This window comes from Aythya marila, assembly GCF_965140915.1.
Source record: "Aythya marila genome assembly, chromosome: 14".
NCBI classification, from domain to species: domain Eukaryota; kingdom Metazoa; phylum Chordata; class Aves; order Anseriformes; family Anatidae; genus Aythya; species Aythya marila.
The window spans coordinates 12,409,079-12,432,584 of NC_139055.1; the positions used below are offsets into that span (position 1 = coordinate 12,409,079).

Here is a 23,506-nt window from a genome sequence, read left to right on the forward strand (position 1 = left end):
TCTCAGGTCTGATTTCAACATTTGGCTACAAAAGTCCCTCAGTCTGCAATAAACAAATCGGCAAAATACCATTTTGCAACCATAATGGCTGCTGTAAGGGCAACTGTGCATGTCCCAACCCATAAGCAATCATTTCTGAAGAAGGGTGCAGGCAGCAAAAATGGGTGGTAATTCCTGGAAGCTGTAAAATTTCTATCTTACACCACCTTCCAAAATGACTGATAACAGTCAAATAGCCTTGCAGATGGCTTTCATGAAATATAACTGCTCTTGTACTCATTAAAGTTACTCTGCTGTAAATATTGCAGCAAACGCAAGCTAGAAAGAGCATGTCAAGAAGCTACTAAAATTGTAATATTAAGGAAATATGAATGGAGTTCTTTAACAAGGATGGTATTGCAACAGCAATTCTGCAGGATCTCTCTTATTGCTCCCAGATCAAGCTAGTACAATTCTCCCTAAAAATGTCTGTGGATGTGAAGCTTTTAAGACAGCAGGGCCAGTTTGCACAGACACATGTGTTAACCACGTTCATAAGTGGTGTTCTCCTTCTGTCCAAATCAAGAATGTTAAGGACATTACATTTTTTTTTTAACCCTTCCATGGGTACTAAAACCCAGGACTTGTGAGCAGAAGGTGCAGCACAGAACAAGTTATCCTCTCACCCCGAGCAACAGAAAACACCAACCCAAAGCCTCCCATTTAAACAGATCTTTCTATACGACAGTCATACAGTGAACCCTTCAGTAATAAGCATGGGCTATGTGGCTTTAACTGGTGATGTTTCTCCACTGAAACCTCTACAGTCCTTAATATATACCTCTAATAAATAAAATGCTAGAAACGTGCCTTGCGATCAGTTACTCCAAATTTACTGATAAATTTGCAATAACATTTCAACAGTGGATTCCCCTTTTCAGGTGCATTCCCAGGCAGCTGAAGAGAAACTAGTATAAAAAATACTCTCAAACTAATGTTTCTGAAAGTCTCCTTAGTGGCCAGCACTTACATGCTTCACATGCAGAAAGAGCAGGTTCAGAGCCTGGAAAAATGAAAGCCAGACTAATTGAGCTAGGGTTTGCCACAGAGAAAGGCCTTAGCCAAATTTCTGCTATTATGTTATATTAGAAGAAAAGTTATGCTGTGGTGGTATAAAAGTCTGAGTGAGAAGTACATTTTCCAAACATCCAGTGTGGGATCAATTTTTTGGAACAATCCTCACGTTCTTCTATTACAGACTAGGAACCTTTTAGCTTTGTAATTGATCCTATCCTTATCACAAGGAAAAAGGCAATCTTAGGAAAGATTAAAAAGTGTAGTTGATATGCAACGGGACAGTGTCCAACCCATGCAATCCTACCTCTCACGCAAACCATCTTCCACCACTCAAAGGCAGGGAACACAAAAGCCTGTAAGAATACATCCTTTGTGTTTTCAGCTCAGCTCATTGTAATGCGTGTGGATTGCCTACAAATTTTAGTATTTAAAAAATCAGTTTATAAATCCATCATAAATATTAAACACCAGAGTACCCTGGCAAGTTGCCCTGAACACAAACTTCAAAAAATAATCTCCAAAAGAGATGTCATGGCCCTTGGGAGAACTGACACTGGCATGTCATCAGATGTTGTCTTATAAGGCTAAATTAAGCATCTGACCAGATTTTAATTTCTGTAAAAACTCATGCTAATTTAAATTGCTTTAGATTTAATTAAAAATGCTTTTGTATAGAGATAATAATGTAACTCTGTTAATTAGTATCAAGTGGCATCTAGAGGGCATATTTAAAAACTAATCTGGAGAATAAATAGAGCTAATTAACAGTCAGAATAATGCTTTATGATTGTCCTTTGTTTATAAATGCTATAATGTTCAATATGCTATTAAATGAAATTGGTAATTAATGTATATCAAAGTTATTTTTAATGCTCTTTTAACTAAAGAGTATTTCTTATGAACCATTTTTCACACGATCTGAACATGTTTCGGTTTTGACGGGAGGGAGGCGGAGGGAAGGGGAACTGCCGTATGACGAACCACATGCGAATTCAATTAGGACCAGCTCATTCATCTCCCATAATGCAGACTGTATGTGTTTATGAGCCCGCAGGGAACATCCAGTGAGGCACTGCTTTGCATCTACTCTGTCTTTACCAAAGCAGACCACTGAGCATGGCAAAGGCAAGCCCAGGGAAGGTTTGTGGGCTCAGCCTGGGCACTTTGTGCCACACAGCACCCCTTGAGCAGCACCACAGTGCCATCCGGTTGGAAGAGTGGCAGCAGAGTCTGCCTTCAAAATCTAAACCTTGCAAAAGGAAACAAAGAGTTGCAGTCCAGAGGTGTGATAACTGCTCTGAGATTTATGGTAGCGTCTTTTCAAAGATCACGAGTTGCTCAAATGCTACAGGAGTGAGGACTGTAAAAGAAAGTAATGCTAAAAGTGAGGATGTGTTGCTATCCTATCCCTGGATGAGAGTGGAGGAGAGAGCTGGGCAATTGCAGGCACTGACAAATGAGCTTGGAATAAAAAGGGCAAGCTAGATTTCGCAAAAGACTCAGTTTCTACATGACTTTTTACGGGCAAACACGAGCTCCTTCTGAGTCATCTGGACAGCTGCTGAGCTCCCGCTTGGCTTTGAGTGGGGCAGAGGGAACTTGTGCTTGTGTCTGGAAAAGCTTATGTAGATAATATCAGAGCTGACCATGGCCAAAGGGCTCAGAGAACTGCACTTGTGTTCAAACAGAAGTTCCTGTTGTCCTCCAGTCTCATCTATGATGACAGGTTTGATGGGATTCACTAAATCAAACACAATAATTGAAGTACTCCCAACTGTATCATGCAAGCAAAGAAGAGAAGATCAGCTCTGTCGTTCTGTGTCCTTTAGTGGTTAAAATTCAGAAATAACCCCTCCAAAAGGAATTAAAATAAAAAGCACTTTTATTTGATAATCTGCACCATCCATACAATGCAATTTTGGAATCCCCATCAAATGCAACATACATCCAACTTGTATCTGTTTGTTATCAATAATTCTGTATATTCCTCCTTTTTTAATGCCTTGCTAATGTTGAAAACTCCTTTAGCTACCCAAATCAGAGTCTATTTCTGAAAAAGAACAGCAACTCTTGTCTCACGTCAAAGCTTCAGCATTACTTTGTAGAACAAACTTTCAGAATCAACTTTGAAGAGCATACAAAGAAAAAAGTAATTATCGTTAACAAGATTAAAAGCTAGCCACAGGTCCAATAACTGCTGCTCTAACCTCTGTGAGATGACTTTCATGCCAGATTGCAGACACACACTTCCTTCTGTAACAAGTACGTGTTCGGCAATAACAAGAACAAGTTGAGATTATTTACATAGTGTAGATAGGTGTCAGCAGACACATACCGGCAGCACCTGAGATCCCAAACACCAGAAAAATGATCAAAGGAATTTGTCTGTGTACTACAAGTTGGACTAGCCTCAAGTGCAGACAAAAACACTGGAAGAAATATGAACATATGGTGTAATACTTCCCAGCATGGCAAACAGCCATGGCAACCACTTTTGGAGATATAATTAGATCGGGGAAGCAAAGCTGGAGAAAAACAAAGCCAAGCATGAACTCTGAAAGCATTTCAGTTCAAGGTCATTGAAATATTCACCACATAACATAATCTGTGATACCATTCTATCTTTTCTTTTCTGATAGCTCTGCAAAAGCTAAACAAACCCTAAGAAACACACAGTTGCAAAATAAAAATAAAGTGCACTACAGTGGCTAGCAATATTTTTGATGCTGTTTATTCTGGAGACTAAGACAAGGCAGAAATTCAAAATAACTATTAAAAATAATTGCTGGTTTCTCCAAAGCAGAAATCAAATAAGAAGCAATATTTTTGTAAGTACCTAATCTGAAAAGGAGCACTTGTAATTTGTAAGTAAAAGTTTGGTTTTGTTTTTCAAAGAATCAATTATATAAATCTCTCTCATTTTAAGTTTTCCAGGAAAACACTTAAAACAGTTGCTTTCTGAATTCATCTACCCTGCACAAAGACTATGATTACAGAGTTCTGAAGGGTGCAGTGTGAAGGGAGATTAGTAGAACATGGACTGTGACAAACACTCCCCAGCTCTGAAATACTGCACATATTTTGAATGGTCCTTTTCAAAGTTTTCTACTAAAAAAAGACACTTGTAACTTTTTGAAGTTCAACATTTATCCAATAAAACTCATCTAATTTTTGTATACCCGATGACTAAACTGGTCCAGTATGTGCCAACAGTGACTTACAATTCAAAAGAGCCACCCTTGGCCTTTCTACAAACAGGAAACCATCTAGAGCAGTGCATAGGGTAACAAAAAATGTTAAGGGTTGGATATGAAATCTCATTTATGATCCTTAGACATGAGCTTGGCTTGAACTGGAGAGCAAAAGAATTCAAGTTTGTATGAGGTAATTTCACAGAACTCTCAAATGCATTTTAAAATTCTACAATTACCAGAACCTTATTTTCTCTACAAAAAAAAAAAAAATAAAAAAATAAAAAATTAAACAATCCCAGTCTCAAACCCAAAGTATATCCCCAGTTTCTATGATGAACTACCAATATAAAGCCTAGCAGGCAGGTCAGCTGGGGGGGCAGACCCAGCGTAGGAAAGGAAGTGTTCAAGCTACCCTGTCTGTCTTGAAAGGAAGATGGGGATGGAGAGGCCACATCACAGGTAACGTGTGTTTCTCATCCCATGCATGGGACATTTAATCATACTCATAAGCATAGCTGGAGATGGCTCAGAGATGCTCAACATGGTCTCACATCTGGCTTAGGAAAGATTAATCTGTATAAATGCCAGCAAACTATTTGGAGAACGCATATGGGATCCTAGTTCATACCTACATTTTCACTGCAGGTCTCCCCCTTAGTGTTTGCTCTAGAATGAAGAAGGAACTGGTGAAAATTGGTGAAATTAAAAATACAAAGCTTGAGGTTTCCCTAAGTGCAGAGAGCGACTGCAGCAATGGAAGCATCCTTACAGTGATCCCACGCTGTTCCTCAACCTAAACTCTAGAGATAAAGTTGTTTAGTTTCCAAAGCTGGTTTTAAAGCTGCTCCAGATAAACCACTTACAGGGGAGTTTTTTTCTGCAGAAGAAATAACATGTTGTGCAAGTTAAGAAACTCCTCAGACAGAAACTCCTGACCATTATCTCCCCGGGGAAGATTCAAAGTGATAAAGACAGTGAAAGGCTTTGTATCCAAATGAAGCTTTCCACAAGCATGAAGGAAAGTCAGGCAAAACTATTCTAAAATTTGAAGAGGTACATATTAAAACAGCGATTTAGGAAGTAATCTTTTACCTAAAACTCTCAATCTCTCTGCTCCGACTACTACTTCATTGTCATCTGCAGAAAACAGCAATTTTCCAGAGAGGGTTTTCACCTCAAATTTTTGGCTGTGTGCTTCCACTGCTTGGGGACCTAGAGAGAAGAAGAGATTTAGCATAAGCTTTTAGTGAAAAAGTGTAAGAAAATCACACAGTAGCTTCATACATTTAATAACCCCATTTTCTGAGATTACCCTAACAGCTCTGCATGCACAACTTGCATCTGACACATCAAGCAGGGACGTCTGTGCTTTTCAGAGGGTGACTTCTCCATAGAAAAGGGTACTGTTTTCTACCCAAATAACAACCCCTTAACTCAACTATTTCAACTTTTCTTTTTTTTTTTTCTTTTTTTTTTTTTTTTTCTTCATGCTTATGCATGTCTTAAATTCACCATTAAGTTTGGCATAACTGGGAAATTTTTACAAAAAGACAGATCCACATGTGAAATAGCAATGAACGTAACCACGCTTTGAAGGCATTGGTACAGCTGTAAGAGGCATCAGGACTTCTGCTTCCTGACTATGTTTTCCTGGTGCTGAAGTGCAAATGATTCTTGGTTTCATGCCTGTTAAGTATGCCTGTATTAAAATGATACTGGTGTCACGCACCATCCAATTAAAAAAAAATAAAAAAACAAAATAAAATAAAAACACCACAACAGCAACAACAACAAACACCACAGGAACAAGTGTTTTGCTTTAAAGCTGCAGTTTAAGAGCTTGATCCCACCTCCACAGGGAGGTAACTCCTGGGAAGGGCTGAGGATTTCCATCTTGGCCCTGCAGAAGGATGAGCCATGAAGGGAAGGGAACTGTACGCAGGCCCAGATGAACAGCAGGGTCTCTCACATTTCAGAAAGTTTTTAGATGAGTACATCTTAGCTCTTATTTTAATTCCACTGCTTCTCCTGCAGGCTGCTGTGCAGTGCAGTGCTGAAAAGCCTCTGGCAAAGCATTTTGTTGTGGAGCCCGATAAACATCAACTGCCCAAACAAGCAATTCTGTGCAGGTCTGTGGCCGAAAGGCTACAAAGAGCAGGCCCTTCTGTTACCTGACCTAGGCTAAGCTTCTTACAAATTGCTGTCTAACAACCCTGTGCAACCCAGTCCAAACCACAGCCTCCCTGGATCATGCACTGCACAGAGCTGTGACTGGGCTTTGCTGTACTTTGCCATCTTCCTGACTAGTCTCATTTCTCAAAAGCGAGTCTTTTCTTATAAGCAGTTTCTAACTCCATCTATACACAGTGTTTGCCTGCACAGGTCATCTGTATTAGCATCAGGGCACATACAGAGTCACGTGTGTGGTTTGGACTGCAGAAAGGTGAGATCCCTGTACATCTAATTCTGCAGCAAAACTTATATTAAAAAAAAACAACTGCAGCCATTGTGAGAAAATTAAGTACTTTCAAGCTTTATGTTTGATTTGTGCCTCACTCATTAACTGCCTCCATACTCATCAGTGCAGCACACACAACACGGGATGACACCTTCAGTCCACTCATGAACCAAAACTGTTCCAAATGCAGAAATGAGCTCAGTGACCACAACATCACGCCAGGAGACGTCACTGACTACATCCTCCTGAGCTCTCATGAAATTAAGGCACTTAAGGGAACCAAATACCCTCTTGAAAATATATGCAGAACCGACAAACTAAACAAGTTCTTCAGAATGTGAGAATCTGAGAGCTTGGGGTTGAATTTATTTCCTTCCTCCAGGCAATTTTCATGCATGCTACTTAAATCATTGCTTACTGAAGCTGCATATTTAATTATTTAATACTGTGACTAGAGGCCAAAATGTTATTTAAGCAAACCAAACAACTTAGTCTCACATAGAAACAACATGTTTATGGATTACTGTTTCTGCCACAGAGCAATACTTCTCCCAGTCCCTAGATTAATCTCAATAAATAAATATCTATCCTATATCATATGTATGTATTATATATTAGTATTTTAGGCTCTTTCAACCCAAATTATATATGCATCCATTCAAAGGCTGCTGTGTGCTGGGGATTTATGAAACACCCATACACCCATCAAACACTAATGCTTGGAAATATCAGTTTTCATCTGAAGAAGAGCATAAAAAGCTCTAAATTGCTGAGTGTCCGAACCCAGCCCCAGTCAACCAGCAGAGTTCCCAAGATCTTAGGCAAGTTAAAAGACTCTCAGGAAAATCCTGCCTGTTATGACAGAAATGTCAGCCTGCATATGTTCTTCTTGACCCTGAAGTCGTACAACTAACCTTTCTGCCTCTGGATTGGCTTTCAAATGAAAACGATGGTCTGCTTCGTTATCAGAAAGCACCAGCCAGCTGCCTCTCCAGCACAGCTTTCATGTCTCTAGCTTTGTTTCTACAAAGTAGAGCAAAGTTTTCATTTGTACTTCACAAGACACCTGGGCTCCCCTCCGGCGAGCTGTCGGAAGCCAGCGCAGCATCCCACAACACACCCTCTTTCATCTCATCTTAACAACTCCACGCAGCCTTTCCCCCTCCTTACCTGTTACAAGGCGAGTAAGGACTTTAGTCTTCTCGTTGAGGATGTTCACCGTCACATTTCTGGCAGACTGGAAGTACAGTGGGTTGCCCTGGAACGAGACCACGAGAGCACGCACGTGAGATGGGGGCAGGCAGCCCGAAACCAGCCTGCTCCAGGCACCTGGCTGCTGCTGGGCTGCCATCAATGACTGCAGAACTGGGGACGGGGTTGAAGTGCCAGGCTACCATGCTTGTACTCTTGTGTGTTGATTTGTGTGTGTCCCATCACTGCACAGTACTGATGTAACCCAGAATAGAATAAGCTTATCTGGAAGGGGCAGCAGATGAAGCCCAAAGCCAGGCAAATTTCCTTTCCTGCAACCTTGCACTCCTCCTCCAAGCATGCTGGTGCAAGGGGAGTTTTCTGAGACCTCTTATATTTATGTCAGCTCCTGATGCTGCATTAATTTTTATTGTCCAGGTTGAAACCATACTCCACACCTCTTTTTGGCTCAGAAAACATCTTAGAGACTAGCCTTGTTTTAGGGATGGTTAGCTTTATTGCCGGTGTAAACCAACCAACCTGTTATTTAGAACATGCAGATCATATAGGACCTGACCTAAGCGTCCTGAAGTTCAGGGTATTTTGGGAGGCTGATTACAGCAGTGCATTTCACAGTCAAATCTGCAATACTGCATACAGCTTGAGACGACTACGATGGGTGATTGCGTATAAGTACTTCACGGACACGTGAGTGAGCTGTGCCCAGGGAGCTGTGAATGAGAAAACCTTATTAACATATTGAAACTACCTTTGGTCCCAAAGCACTTATGAACCATCCAGCACTTACAACCACCACCATCCAGACTGGGAAGCCAGCACGTACTGCTTCATACCAGACCCATCTCATCAGGTCTGGAGATACACAAGACATGAAGCCTTCCCCACACCACACAGATTTCTTCCCATTTTTCATTTTTATGCTTTAAATATACCTCTGAAAAAGAAGCTAGAGCAGCTGTTAACACACAGGAGCCACACAGCTACCTGGCACCATCCGTCTCAGGTATTTCTCCCGCAGAGTGAAGCCAAAGAAAACCCACAGCGAAAACCATCTGGCTCCTTCTGTGTGGAAACGTGTCCAAGACACCCGGGAATTTGTGTTTTCTACAGGCAGCCCCAGTCTACACAGGTGGTTTTCTTAGGGGCCATTAGCCACCTAAGGCACAAACACAGGATGACCCCAACTTAAACCAGCCAAAAGTCTAACACGTGAGGTAGAAATTCACTGCTAGTATGTCTTCATAATGTCTAAAGCAAACAGCTGAATAAATTCTTTAATCAACTGAGCCGGAGCATTGGTAGAGAGGATACAACAGTAAGAAAAACAGCAAGGAGGTGAAAATTTGATGTTCATGCACTTCTTACATCAAGGTCTATTCCCACTGCTTCGAAGTATTTCCATTAGGAATGAACATTCAGGAGTGTATAGGTCAGGCATATTCTCTTGGCCTCCCGATTTTATAAGGAATATAATAAATATTTGTATAAATGCGATCTTTCTGGGTCATGGCAGAAGAACTACGTTGCCTGCATATAAAGCATAACAGGAGCACAGAAATGCACTCACTGGGGTCCTGTGATGGACCAGAGCTTCAAGAGGCACTTGTAGTGATGGGTGAAGAGTTCCCAGCAGCAGTGCTTGAAGAAAAAAAAAAAAAAAAAAAAAAAAAAAAAACACATAAAAATACCACCCAAAACAACCCCACGTGTGAACAAATATTCACAATAATTACATTTGTGGCTGTAAGTATTTGTGCTGCATGTACCTAGGAGATCAGCCTTTCAGAAAAAAGGAAGGAAGAAATGGGATTTATTTGTTCAGTTATAGCTAGACCATTATGGCTTCATTCGGACTATTTGCAACTAAACTATAATGCAAAACTAAAAATAATAAAAAGAAAGAATTCTACATAACAACTTCCAGACCTCGGGCAAGTTTCAGAAGCTCTTGGTGTCTCTGTCTCCTCATACACTAAATAAGGACAAATCATCCTTTTAACCTCTGTGATATGTTTTACAGTATCTGAAACTGAAATATTATTAATAAGTTACAAGAGCAATAGAAATGACTGGTAATGATTTTGCTTTTTTTTTTTTTTATAATTAATTTTTGTGTTCTTTTCCCAAGCACCTAGGAGTTAACGTTGATTACCATTTTATGGTTAATAGCATGGATAAAGGATTACCTTCACCTGAAGACCTTTCTCCTCTGGCATTAATTCACTGCAGCCCTAACCAGAGACCTAATTTGAACACCCTTAGGGATAGCAGCTTACTGCTACATTTTCATTTCACATGTACAGATGAAGGATATTTTTAAAGGCAGACAGCTACAACCCGCATGAACTATAGCTGCAGATGAGATTATAACCACTATAAAAACACGCAATATGTAGCACAGAAAGGTCACATTTTTGATTTGCACTATTTGACTTTTGTTTATGGAGTTATGTAAACACAGAGTGTATTGAAAAGGCCAGGAAACCTTCTAGTTCAAATTAAGGTAGGAAAAATCATTCAAGCCCCATGACTGGCTGGCTTTGAAGCTCTGTTACTGTTCTTCATAACAGGAGGTTCACTACAGAAGTAGCGCACGATGAGCCAAGTAACCGATATAAAAAGAGTTTCAGAAAAAGTTGCTCCAAAGAAGTCTTACAAGACAAGCTAAGAGCTGGCATCCACCTACGGAAGACTTAAAATACATAATCAGAACTTGAAACGCTTATCCTAGCACAGTCATCTCATTCACTGATTCAGAGCTCAGATTCATGCAGCCTTCAAAAAACTAGATTTCTCTAATGGAAGAGTTATGTTTTTATTGGTCTGCAGGGAAGGAACATTTCAAGCACTTAATGCAATGCCCGCTCTCATTTCCATAATTCTTCTTCCATTAAGTAATGAAAAAGAGCTAAAAAAAATTACTCCCTTCTGCTGAAAATTCTGCAGACTTTGTGTCCATCATCTTCTGTTTACAAAGGTAACAACACTGACATATTTTACACACTGAACATTTAAAAAACAGTCCCCTGTTGCAAGCTTAGTGATGATGCCAATTTCCTTCAATCACATAGGAAAAAAACACATTAAAATATTCTTAAAGAGGTTAGAAACTATAACTGAAAAGTGGAAACCTTTCAATTCTCCTAGCATTTCATGTTATCATGACACAAAATTAAGTATGCTGATGTGCTTGAGCAAATGGAAATCTAGATATCAACATGGCATCATCACCACGATAAAAATAATTACGTGCAGTGAAGTAATATCACCACAAACTTTATAGACCTAAAGTTAGAATATTAGCATGTAATAAAAAAAAAAAAAAAAAAAAAAAAAAAAAGAATGGTTGTACTTATAAGACTGCAAGTATGAGACATACCATGTTTCTGAAGTACAATATGTAACAAACCAGTTTAGAATCTTTCCAGATAAATAATATCAAAGAAATTATACATATTTTATTCTGGGACATGATGCAAAGAAAACTGAAGTGAACTGAAAACTGGATTTAGCATTCTTTTCGGTTCTGAAAGTAGAGAAAATAATCTTTTTCTGTTTGTCTACCAGTTTCTCTAAAAGAGGTTCTACCCCATTCTTCAGGAAAGCACATTTTAGATAAACTAAATCTGATATCTCTGATCACACAATAATCCAACATATTTCACTGCTTGCATGCTATCTGATGTGCTGAGAAATCTCTTTCTCTGTCATTTGTTCTTCTTCCCCTCAATCACAAATAGTACAGCAAGATTTCCCTGCACCTTTCCTTAGCACAGACACGGGCTTCTCTCAGCCAAGTGCTGGTACTGACACACTCTTTATGCCCAGAGTTGGTTGTTGAAACTTTAATCCCTTTACCATGGCCTTCCGTTAACTTCAGTGCTGCAGCAAGTTAGCAGAGTTGTAGTTCATGTCCATTTTAGCCTCCCCATAGCACTGCACCGAGCTGCCTCCAATCTACCCTACTGTGTGACACTGCAAATGAAATCATCAGTCACTCCTTTCTGATGCTGTTTGACATTACTGTTTCTTTCCAGTGATCGCTTTGTTCATTTGGCTGAAGAAATTGAACTAGAGACATGGATGGGAAAAGGACTTTTTTTTTTTTTTTCCTTTCTGCATGTTTTCCCATTTGCTTCTGGCTTATCTCAAGCATTTTCCTTGCAGAATGCTGACAGAGGATTCCACCTGCAGTTCCATTTCTGGGGAAAATGTGAGGCTGAGATCTTTTAGGGACTCTCTAGGTTGGTTATCCATCTCCACCCCATGGCAAATCTATTATTCACCTCTGCAGAAAATCCTACATAGTAAACACATCATTCTGCCCATTACTCCAGCCCTTCATTAGCAGACCCAACAATAATGCAAACATTTGCAGGCAGAAGTCACCCCAGCTATTCAATATATTAAGATGTTGGACATACACTGCAGAATAAAGGATCTGTAAAGTGCAAATTTACGTCAAAATAGTGTAGCTTGTTTTCCCACTAAGCAGTGAGGTATTCAGTAAAACACAGAAGACTGCAAAAGGTATCGACTGCTTGTTTGCTAGGCTAAACACATGGCAAAACAAGCCCTAACAGCTCACTAGGTGTTTTTTTGGCTCACTGTGGAAGAGATGCTAAAAACTCATAGATCAAAGACCAAACCAGAAAAAGTACTTTGACTGACAACCCAAATTTGCAGCTGAAGCAATCTCAGCCAGTGCTGTCTTTAAGAAAAGTCAATACTTTAACAGATGTCTTTAGATTGTTTTAGGGAACTATTAAAAGCAGGTGCAAATCTTTCTAAATGTTCACAGGCAATTTTAAAATAATGCATCACAGTCCATGCCTGTGTATTTTGGACAGTTAAAAGCAATAGCTTTGATTTGATCTTATGGATTCAAAGAGTCTTCAAGTTAAGTGCACATGAAGCTTGTGGAAATAATGAAAATGGTGGATTTCCTTCAGGCTTGAAAATAGTAATGGGAAAAATTAAAACATTAAAGTTTAACCCAGCCTGGCAAAGAACAGTCTGGAGAAGCCACTCAGAGCACCATTTTCCTGCTCATCTACACGTCTCACTGACATACAAAAGAAAACCTAGTGCTCTGTACACAGCTGGACTGTTAGAGGGCAAAAGCTTGATTTCTGGAGAGCAACCTGACAGCCCACTACGAGAGCAAAAGCACTTCTTCACCTGGCCGACAGCCACGGACAGCTCATTCACTTCCCTGCACCCTTGAGTGCAGCTCTAAAGAGCTGCTGATGGATAGGAAGCATTTGTGGGGGGTTATATCAAATACATTCCCTTCACGAAGCCCAAGCAGTGTTACTGTTACACCTACATGCAATAACTGCACTAACAGCGATGGTACCTGCCCTTTGCATTGTGTCTCCAATGGTGGAGACAACTCACAGACACACACAGGTGGAGGAGATCGAGTCCTGAGGAGAAAAATCCCCTGTTGCTGATGTTGCAGGTAAGAAGAAGCTGCCACGCAGCTGTGTCTTGCAGGCAGGCAGTGAAACTACTTGCAAACAACCCCCTGTGCACAGAGCCCTGGACCAGCAGCAATTTAAACTCTTTCCAGACAGCACAGCTCTAATCGACCAGATCAGTGTCGTGCAGTGGTGCCACAGACAGCTGCTTTTCCCCCCAAGAGGCTTGTTATTTTAAGATACTCTATAAATATTTGTATAATGCTTAAACTCTTCCCTTAAAAGATCATTGGGAAATCCTGACAGCAGTTTCTTGTGAAGACTGGGAAGAGGAAGTGGACTGGGTATAACCCATAGTTTGCATGGGCTGAGCACACAAAAATGTACATATATGGTTTTTATGCAAACTTACAGTGCTTCACCCAGAATTCACCTTCAATCAGATACGGGCACATTTGCCTGTGAATAACACAATCCTACCTCGCTGTCTGCTGTGGCTCTACTGCTTTGTTATTGGTTTGGGGACAGATAGCAACATGCTGCTAGAAATCTCCCGTTCTTGGTTCATTCCAAATCTCATTTCCCGGATATTTGGGGTATGAGGTAACTTTTCACGGTTTTGTCTGTTTTGGAGTAGCGAGTAGTCACTGCCTGTAAATGGAGACAAAAAGCAATCATTTCAGGGCGCAAGACAACCTTCACCAAGAATGGGAAACTTTTCTAATGAAAACTCACAAAAATATCACCTCTGCTGATTTTCTAATGCACCCAGACCCAAGCAGCACAGGCTGTCCGTGGCACAGCCCTGCATGCAAGGTCGTATATGCAATTGTCAGGCACATCCTGAGACCTACCAGCAAAGGTGACTTTTTAATCCTCACTCTGTCCCTTCTGGTCAGTTGACACAGACAAGCTTCAATTAGCATCACTGATCCGGTGTTGTGAGTTCTGATGTAACTTGCTCATCCTTCAAAGGGAAGCACCAATAAAGCTCTCACTACACAACACTAAATGCAGAGTTTCCTACCCACAGAAAAGTCCAGAGCATGCTGCGAGCACAGACTCAAACAAAACAGTCCTGGACCTGATCCCTAGCATACACTGGAGAGTTTTTGGTGATTGAGAAGCTCATGGCTGTCCTCATAAAACAGAGAGTAGTGAGGAAATAATCAGGTTGAAAAAAAAACTCAGAATTCAGAACAGATGCTGCAGATCAAGCAACTGGCACCACTGTGAATCACAGCAAACCTCACCAGAACATTGTACAGACATCGCACACCTCCTGAAAAACGAACAGACAGAACGCTGGGCAGCATCTATCTTTGGCTGTGAAGAAGACAAATTTGGGAGTATTCAGCTTGGAACCCCTAAGATCCTGCTTGGAAGCAGCCTAGCTTTCATCTGCATCAAGAGAAACCATGGACTTCAGGCCAAACTTGCAAGCCAGCCATCACTGTTTCCATTTAAGTTGCCATACAAAAGAAAAACCAATAGATCTTCCTTCTGTTTCTGATATAGCTCCCCACAACAAGAACAGGATTTTGCCCAGAAGCCTTCTGGCACAAAAATTTAAGTCAGTAGCTAAATCCCTACGTGTTAGATTGAAAACATCTTTTAATATTATTCGAACATGCTTTTTGTTGTTTAATCACCGAGTCTTTTCTGATCTTAACTTTGTCCTTCAAATGGTTGGATATAATGTTCATGTAACTAAATCCCTTTTTCAGTAAAACTTCTGATTTGACAGTGTAAGCTTTTCACAGCAGAATGAAAACAAACTGTGAATGGAATTGATAACAAACAGATTAAAATGAAAGCTACAAAATGCCCCAGTACATGCTATATTTATGTCTAAAGATGATTACTTTCAGGAAGGAAGCAATAGGTCGAGTGCAGAGGTAACAAAATGCAGTCCATATCCATTTCTTCCTAGAAACAAACTCTTTTCACAATTGTAATGCACCCAAGTCGTGTAACCTGGATCAGTGACAGAGCTGATAGAGCCCTGACCTGCAACTGGCACTGAAAGACATAAATCTAGAAAGTCGTGAGGTGACTCAATGCGTTGGATTCTAACCTCTGACATTTTATTAAGTACTCAAATACTTAAAAACAAAACACTCAAGTCCCTTCTATGCAAACAACGTGCAGTCATGTTTGCAGAAAGATATCTGTTATTGTACCGTGCAGCTCTGAAAAGTTATGTAAAAATACTATTCTCATCCAACATATTTTCACAGCATATATAATACACAACGGATAATACACATGTTGGAGTTTTATGTCCAACACTACAAGTCCCCCTCCCCCCCTTTTTATGACATTTCTTGGAATACATTTTAAAACAATAGAAACATAAGATAAATTTCCCACTGATATATTAAAGCAATTACATCTCTGACTCTCCTTTTAAAGTGCAAAGAAAGCAGGTGTGTGATGGGAGATCTAAATGGCTGGATTCTGGTTTTGGATGGCTACCCAAGGGGTTTTGTATCCTTCAAAGTGATTTATTTTTGGCAATCTAGGGATTTCTCTCTTTAAAAGAATTCCAGTAATAATCTCACAAACACAGCACTTAGAGAGCACGGCTGCTTCTTCAAGATGCCTAATCAGCTGCTTTGCAGCTGAGATTCTTCTGAAAATTAAATTACACCATGTCTGCTGACATTAAAAACAACACTGAAAAAAATCTCTGAGACATTACATATGCCTTGACTTCTTTGCCATTATTTTCCTTTTTTTTTTTTTTTTCCATTGGCTTATAATACAAAGAAAAACACAGATGACATGATGAAACCAATAGACATACACATGAAAATTAAATGCAACTGTGCATGTTAGAATTCTATTCAGTGCCCATGGGGGTAGAAAATCTGGATTTGTAACATTTGAAGGCTGCTGCACATCCACAAAACTTTCGGCATTGGCAAAGACTCAGCTGAGCATTGCTGGCTCCCTGGGCTGGAACCTGAAAGAATCAGAGGCACCATGCTCAGCATCAGAAGTCCTCTGGCAAGACACTCTCAGCCAACACCTGAAGACAGAAGACAAGAGAACAGCACAGCTTGTAAAATGACCAAATAAGTTTGAAAATGCTTCAAGACCTTTGCTGCACTCTGAGATCACCCAAAGGCATTATACTGGAGTTGATCAAATGTGTTCAGATGATTAACTTGGTGTTACTGGGGAATGACTCTCCCTTGCACAAACCAAGCAGGAAACGAGAAATTGCAGTGCTCTTAAACAGGAGAGCAGCAGTCCTGGGTTCTCAGCATGCTGATCACCACTTCCCACTACAAATCAGCCAAGCATTCACTATTTTCATTTATTTGAATTCTTCCACAGAAACGCCTAACTGCAGTGGCTGCTCACATGCACGCTGAGAGGCAGCTCACACCGATCTGATCCTTGTATACAGCAGGTGTCGCAGCAGCAGGACTATGGATTTGTGCTAAGTTACAACCTATTTGCTGCCTCGAGCTGCCCTAGTTATGGTCAGACTCCAGTGGCAACAGATCTCTTTCTGAAGTGAATACGCTGTAGGTATGCACAGGACCATAGAAGAGAGAGAGTGAGAAATGAAGAGAGCTCTGCTGAGGTTTAAAATATTCTAAATCATCCAGCTATATAGCTACTACAGCGCTCGTAACTTTTACTCCAGACAAGTGTGCAGATCTCTGTTCATGTGTTTTCATTTTTATGGCCTTTCTGGTATGCCTACTGCCTGCCTTAAACATCTTTTAAAACTACTGGTAAATCACACCTCACTATCTATAAAAGGCATTTGAAGACAATATTAAAATTATACGGAACCAGTAATTTCTGACTTACTTTCTCTTACTATCAGCGTTACCTGGACGATAGTACAACCAGAAATAATCAGGATGTCTGTCAGTCAGTGAGTTGAATATGTAGACATTTAACAGTACATATTCTTACTACTAAGAAAGGAACAGTAATATTTTCTAGAAGTCTGATTCACCTGAGATACTTGGGTTCTGCAATGCTCACACCACCTTTTAGGCACTTTGTTACTACACTGTATAGTTCCAAGTTATATATCTAGATATTTTTCTCCAGGATCGCTAATAATGTGGCTATCCCTGAACATGGCTTTGAAACCCTAACTTTCCTTCACAGCAGGTCATGGATCACTTACTTCTGGTATGACATTATAGATGGCCACGCCAACTTATGTATGCACATACAGCAGGAAACACAGGCAAGATCCTAGCTGAGGCCCCTGGTGTTACTGAAATTCAGCTGCTGCTAATAAGAAGAACGGAAAACATTTCCATCTGTCTGGATTGAGAAAAAGAATTCATGTCTGCGTCCATATGCTGATATGTAGACAATACTTATGGACACATAGACATATGTGAGGTAGCCAGCAACACAAATCAAATCAATCACAGATCACAGCATGCTATTTGCCTAATTATGAGTAACACCTCACATTTTTTATCTACGCAAAAAGCACTTTGTGAACGAGCAGATGGCATTGCTATGGGATGGCACCATCCTCGACAGTTGCAGATGCAGAGCATTTACACAGCATGCTGAAAAAATGACACAACACAAGCTGCTTCCTGGGAAAAAGATTCAAATTGAACAAGTGTCACCAAACAAAATACACGCATTTATTGATGTTCTGAACTTATCTGATCCAGCCTTTCTCCTCAAATCAAATACATGTGTGCAGGCCAGGGAGTGATGCTATCTAGACATCATTAAAGTCTCTTAGATAGAAGTGTCACGTGTGCTGCCTTGCACAGAAAAGCAGAGATGCAGACCAACTTGAGTCTAGTTCCAACCTGCAAACAATTTAAATCCACACAAGCAGAATCAATAGGAAGAAGCCCTGCAGAGAAAGCAATTACACTGCAAAAGCAACTATATTACAGCACGGTTACGGCTGGAAGGCAGGACGCAGAAGGCCATCCTCACTTCTGTGATTACCCACCAGAGTTCTCTCCAATGCATCTGGCCTGTGAAGTGACAAGGTTCAGCCCGGACATGTTCCTGCAATCCAAGCATTTCTGTTTCTAGGCATCTGTTACAATTATAAGGCTCTTCATTATGAGACCTGTCCTTCAGGTTTGCCATGAGCCACAGGCAAACATTTGTGCATCAGGAAACGTGTTTGAAGGGCTCAGCGTGCTTTCCTTTTCAATAGCTTCATGGGAGCAATAATCTCGATTCCTGGAACTACAATTACTTATTCATTGGAGACTTGCCACTTTACAAGACACAAAGAAAGATCATCTGACCATTCTTGGTGATAGAAAATGTTTTATATTCAGGTTTTCTATTCAAATTCTTGCTTTTATATTCAAATTCTTATTTGTGGTTTGTCATTTTTTTTTCTCCTTATTTTTCCACTGAAGCTGCTGCAAGCACACACACTGGCATGACAGGTTTGAAGCAGCTATAAAATGATTGATGAAAAACATATTTTGGCCTTGTTGTGGGAATATTTATTGTAGAAATATGCTGAGTTAACTCTGTAGGGGCATATTTGGGAAAATGGGACATAAAGAAAGGCTGGACCCATATCTGTGCCTCTGATACAAAAGTAATTTCATCTGTTTTAATTATGACACAGGGTTATTGGGTCACATAGACAATTGCACAGATTGTTTTTTATTCCTTTTACCTAACCACTTTGTTTCTTCTGCTGAAATGATCGATAAGAAGGATGTTCTGTCAGTCTACACGACTATACAGAACCTTCCCCACAGGAACGAACCAGAGTGCCAAATCCTGACCTGCAGTGCCGTAACAGTCCACGTGTGAGTTAGTGTAAGACAGGAACCGTCTTGGAGAGGAAGAACCCACACCCCAGGAGAGGCAGAATGTTGAACAGGCGAGACAGTGCTACACTTGAAGAGATAAAACGACAGATGCAGCTACGCGTGTGACCATGAAATTGAATTGATTTGGAGGAAAGATGCTAAATCCTGCTGGACATTGCTACCCAGAACACATGCACCTACAGAGATAACATGACAGCAAGCATCTGACCAGTGGGACAATTGCACGAGCAGTAATAGGGTGCTCTGTGCTGAGATTTGACTGCGTCCTGCAGCTGCCATTCAATAGACACTCCTGGGTATCTACTTCAGGGCTAAGAGAGCAGAGAAATGCAGGGCATTGCCAATGAGCAAGAATACATCCCTAACCAACACCACTGGGGGCCTAGGGAGTGTTATTTCAATAGCTGTCAGTCTCACAGAAAGAGCAGCAGATGCTTTTTCCATGCCTGGAAGAAGACAGGAATGTTGTTTGGGGAAATGGTGAGTAATGGCAAAAGCAGCCAGAGAGATGAGGATGTGTGAAGGTAAAACAGAGCACAGGGAGACATATAAAAGCCAAGGACCCAGGATTACTCTTTGGGCGATCCACAGGATGGCTGAGCCTGTCTGGTTGTCACCACTTTTAAACAGAGGACATGTGCCTCCTGATGCTTTTATTCCTGAAGTTATTTCAAAACTCTGGAGGAGCAGAACTGATCAGTGGACATCCATCTGATCCATGGCTCCCACCAGGACTGGGCGCAGGAAGGGTCCTGCCTGCGTGCTCCTCTTTCCCCTACTCGAGCTAAGCTACATTTTCCAGATTGTTGCATAATAGATAATGTTGCAGAGAGAAACAGAAAGCCTGCTGCTCTCCCAACTGTGTACAGCATCAAGGTTCATCATTTATAAATAACAGCTGGGATCTTAAGAAACATATATAGCGAATGTCAGTTTACAGTAGTAGCTGGGGATTTCAAGGATGTAGAAGCAATATAGATACAGTAGTTTGGTTTGAAGCAACAGTAAACATGAATTAAAAGGTACTCCTCAAGCCAACAGCATTGACAACATACACGCCATTGCCCTGCATGGCCTTTATTTTATTTAAATAATGAAGGATGTTCTGTAAAAACATGGAGGGGATCGGCTTTGAACACCATGCCATAGGAAGCATCAGAGGAAACGTGTTCAGGTTCACCCCATTGACCCACTGAATTACAGCCACAGCTCTCTGGAAACCAACGCACTAAACCAGCTCAGGTTGATCACTTCCTCGAACTTTTACAGCAATTAGTGTGCATTTGGGTTATGGATTATTTGGCCATTCCCAGTGCGTTGTACACAGAGGTGAATTCACATCAGTGAATCTGCTTAAAGGTAGATATCAATTGCTCTAAGGTGATGAACAGCTACATCCACTTTGTACTTCTAACCTGCAAAATATGCCTAGAAAAATAATGATTTTAAGAAAAACAATGAGCTGTTCACACTCTTCGAGACCAACCTCATCAAATGAAAGACAGCAGCTTTCGGCTAAAGAACTGCAAACCTCACCACAGAGGTACGCTTGTTCTGTCAAACAAATGACCTCTCTTCTCCCTTCAATCAACCCGATCGTCTGTAACTTTATTTATTTCTCTGCTTTTAAATATTGATGTCTTACAAAGCTTCTCATTGGAAAAAACACATCTTACTCCTCAGCTATACTGCCTTGGGCTGCAGTCCTGTCAGATCTCATCCAAGAGGAAGGCTCAGCTTGTAACAGTACTTGGAAAAGACGACTTTCCAGGCACCGTGAAGAGTGATACGGATGATTCAGTGAACAGCATGTTTCTCTCTAAATCAGTCACCACCCATTCATGGTGCCACGGGCACTTTTTTGCAGCTGCTCTTGGCTTCTTAGCAGAGAAACAGAACTCAGATATTAACCACTTTTATTCATTAAATGCCCCATGACAAATCCATTTTTTGTCTAAATAAAGAGAGAGACAACGGAATGGTATATTGCTTTGCTCAAGGAGAAAAAGAACTAGAAGAGCAATATCTAGCTTTAGCTTGGAAAGAAAAAGAAAAAAGCCTGTATCATAATAGCCACTTTCTTTGCACAGTTTCAAACTACAAATTAAGAATACAGCAGTGTCTGGTATTGACTAAGATCCTATGCAAGTCTTGGTGTGCATTTACTCTTCATTTTCATAACAGAGATTTACAATTTTAGCATCGAATCATTCGGAATAAACCTTAAACAAAACCTTTCCTTCTAGACCGTAATGAAGAACTTTCCAAAGGAAGATGTCCTTCAATGACTGTAGTTTCTGTGCCAGCATGCCATACGATAGTCAGCATTTCAAAAGGGAAAGCTGCAATGTTTCATTCGCTCCCTTCCAGAATTGCCTAGCTCTCCTTGTTAGCACACTCTTCACCTGTTCTCATAGTTACAGTAGGGAAAGAAATGCAAAGATGCATTACCCAAAGCTCTCTGTGGTTCTTCATCCTATCTGTAACTCCTACATCACATCTCCTGCCCTCGCCTGCCTCCACTCCTGTAGCCTCTCCAGTCTTTCATCGCATCCCAGAAAGACAGGAAAGGGCTGTAATTCCACCCTGAAGAAGGGAAGCTGAATTTAGAGACACCATGACTGATGCCACAGAGTAATCAATTTATAAGGGAACTGAATTAAGGGCTCCCAAGATCCAGGAATGCATTTCAAGCACTCCACTAACCCCTTTTGCTTACAGACATCCTTAGAAGGGGTGTTTCTGGGGGAAGTTGCATGACAGCGATGCAGTTCAGCTGATGCTACCTAGGGAAAGTTAGTGGTGGGAAGGCAAAAGCCACAAACACTTTTGCTCTGCTCCTGCCCAGGGAAAACTCAAGGTTTGAAAGAGAGGAATATCCTGCAATTCCACGTAAGGATGGCAAACAAGGATTGTGTCCTCATGGACAAACAAGGAAGAAATACTGTGAGCTGAAACATCTTGAATTTTCTTTCTGTTCCATAGGTTATTCCCCTTCAGAGAGAAATGAGGAACAAACTACCTGTTAGTGCTTTGTGCGACCTGCCACAAGAAGTTATTCCACCTTTTAAAACTAAGCTAGGAAAAAAAAAAAAAAAAAGAAGAAGAAAAAAAGGGGCAACCAGACTTGACTCAGAATTACAGCAAATCAAGAGGAAATCATTGGACATGTGATTCTGTACTAAAAGTCTGCAGTCAAAAAAAAAAAAAAAAAAAAAAAAAAAGGAGAAAGGGCATCATCTTGGAAACTGCTTTCCATCATTCAGAAGGATTTTTTTTTAACCATGTCAAGTTTTATTTGAAAATATCTGTCAGCTCTATCACCACACTCTTTTATACTTGGGGCATGTGATCTATTAAAATGAACATGCAGATGGCTACAGGACTCCTCACACAACTCCTCAGCTCCTGTAGGAGCAAATGAACACGCCACTTGGCCCACCATGATCCCCACTCTCGGTCTACTTATTGACACCATAAAACCTTTTGGAAAGGCCTGTCTTTGTGTCTGCATGGAGATCAACATGAAGGACTCCTGCCAGTGGCTTCACACTGCCACTTACATGCAGCGTACGTAGGAATTACAGGGTACAATCCAGGAAAGAACACAACGTATGGTTAGCTTTATGCATGTGAATAGCCTTACTGGCATCAGTGAAGTAACTTATATCTGTAAATTATGCACGTAATTAAACATCTGGTTGGACTGAAGACTAAGTCAATGATTCTCATCAGAATGCCCGTCTCTTAGACTAGACTTACAGCCATTTTTATCACACATGTACAGCAGCATCCTGCATTCCAACACTGTGCCACTAACGCTGGCATGGGACCATCCCTTCCTGAAAGACACTGGTGCACATGGGAGCAGACAGCCAGGCACAGCCTCAGACAAATAGAGATCAAAAATAGAGATGTTCCAGCCAGGGAGTTGTTAACAGCCAAAGAAATCTCACTTTTACTTTCAAAAGAAGCAAGTCAGTTTTCCCAAGAGTCTCAACCAATTTGCCCTAAAAAAATAGGAGCAAATTCAGAGTTGTTCTTGTTTTCACCCTGTGTTCTTCTTTCTCCAAATCTAACATCTGTCATTTAGAAGCAGAACAATCAGAGGAATTCTTATTACTGGCAAAGCAGCTTGTAAATGAAACCTGGAAGGTCTGATTTTCCTTTCCTGTTGCAAATCAAAGAGCAGCTAAACTGAACTGTCTGTAAAACCAGTGGTGTGTGCCTGCACTTACTAATGACAGCACAGCTCGTCTTGTCAAGTAACACTTGCCTTAAAAAATACATAACTTTGCTTCTGAAATAGTTTTGATCAGCAGAAGAGTTGCAGAAGTGTTTGCTGTC

The 23,506-nt window shown here is 40.7% G+C and overlaps 1 protein-coding gene across 6 annotated transcripts in view; it reads right to left on the bottom strand.

The window, feature by feature from the left end:
• SGCD (sarcoglycan delta) overlaps positions 1 to 23,506 on the bottom strand; it is a 293,057-nt gene that overhangs the window by 51,106 nt on the left and 218,445 nt on the right. For all 6 annotated transcript variants that reach the window (XR_014318478.1, XM_082771715.1, XM_082771717.1 and 3 more), the window contains 2 exons: positions 7,879 to 7,966; positions 5,343 to 5,462 (listed from right to left, as the gene is read on the bottom strand). Coding sequence is in view for 5 of the 6 variants with exons in the window: in XM_082771715.1 (XP_082627841.1) it covers positions 5,343 to 5,462; positions 7,879 to 7,966 (208 nt within the window). In the remaining variant the exon portion in view is untranslated. The remainder of the gene's footprint in view (positions 1 to 5,342; positions 5,463 to 7,878; positions 7,967 to 23,506) is intronic.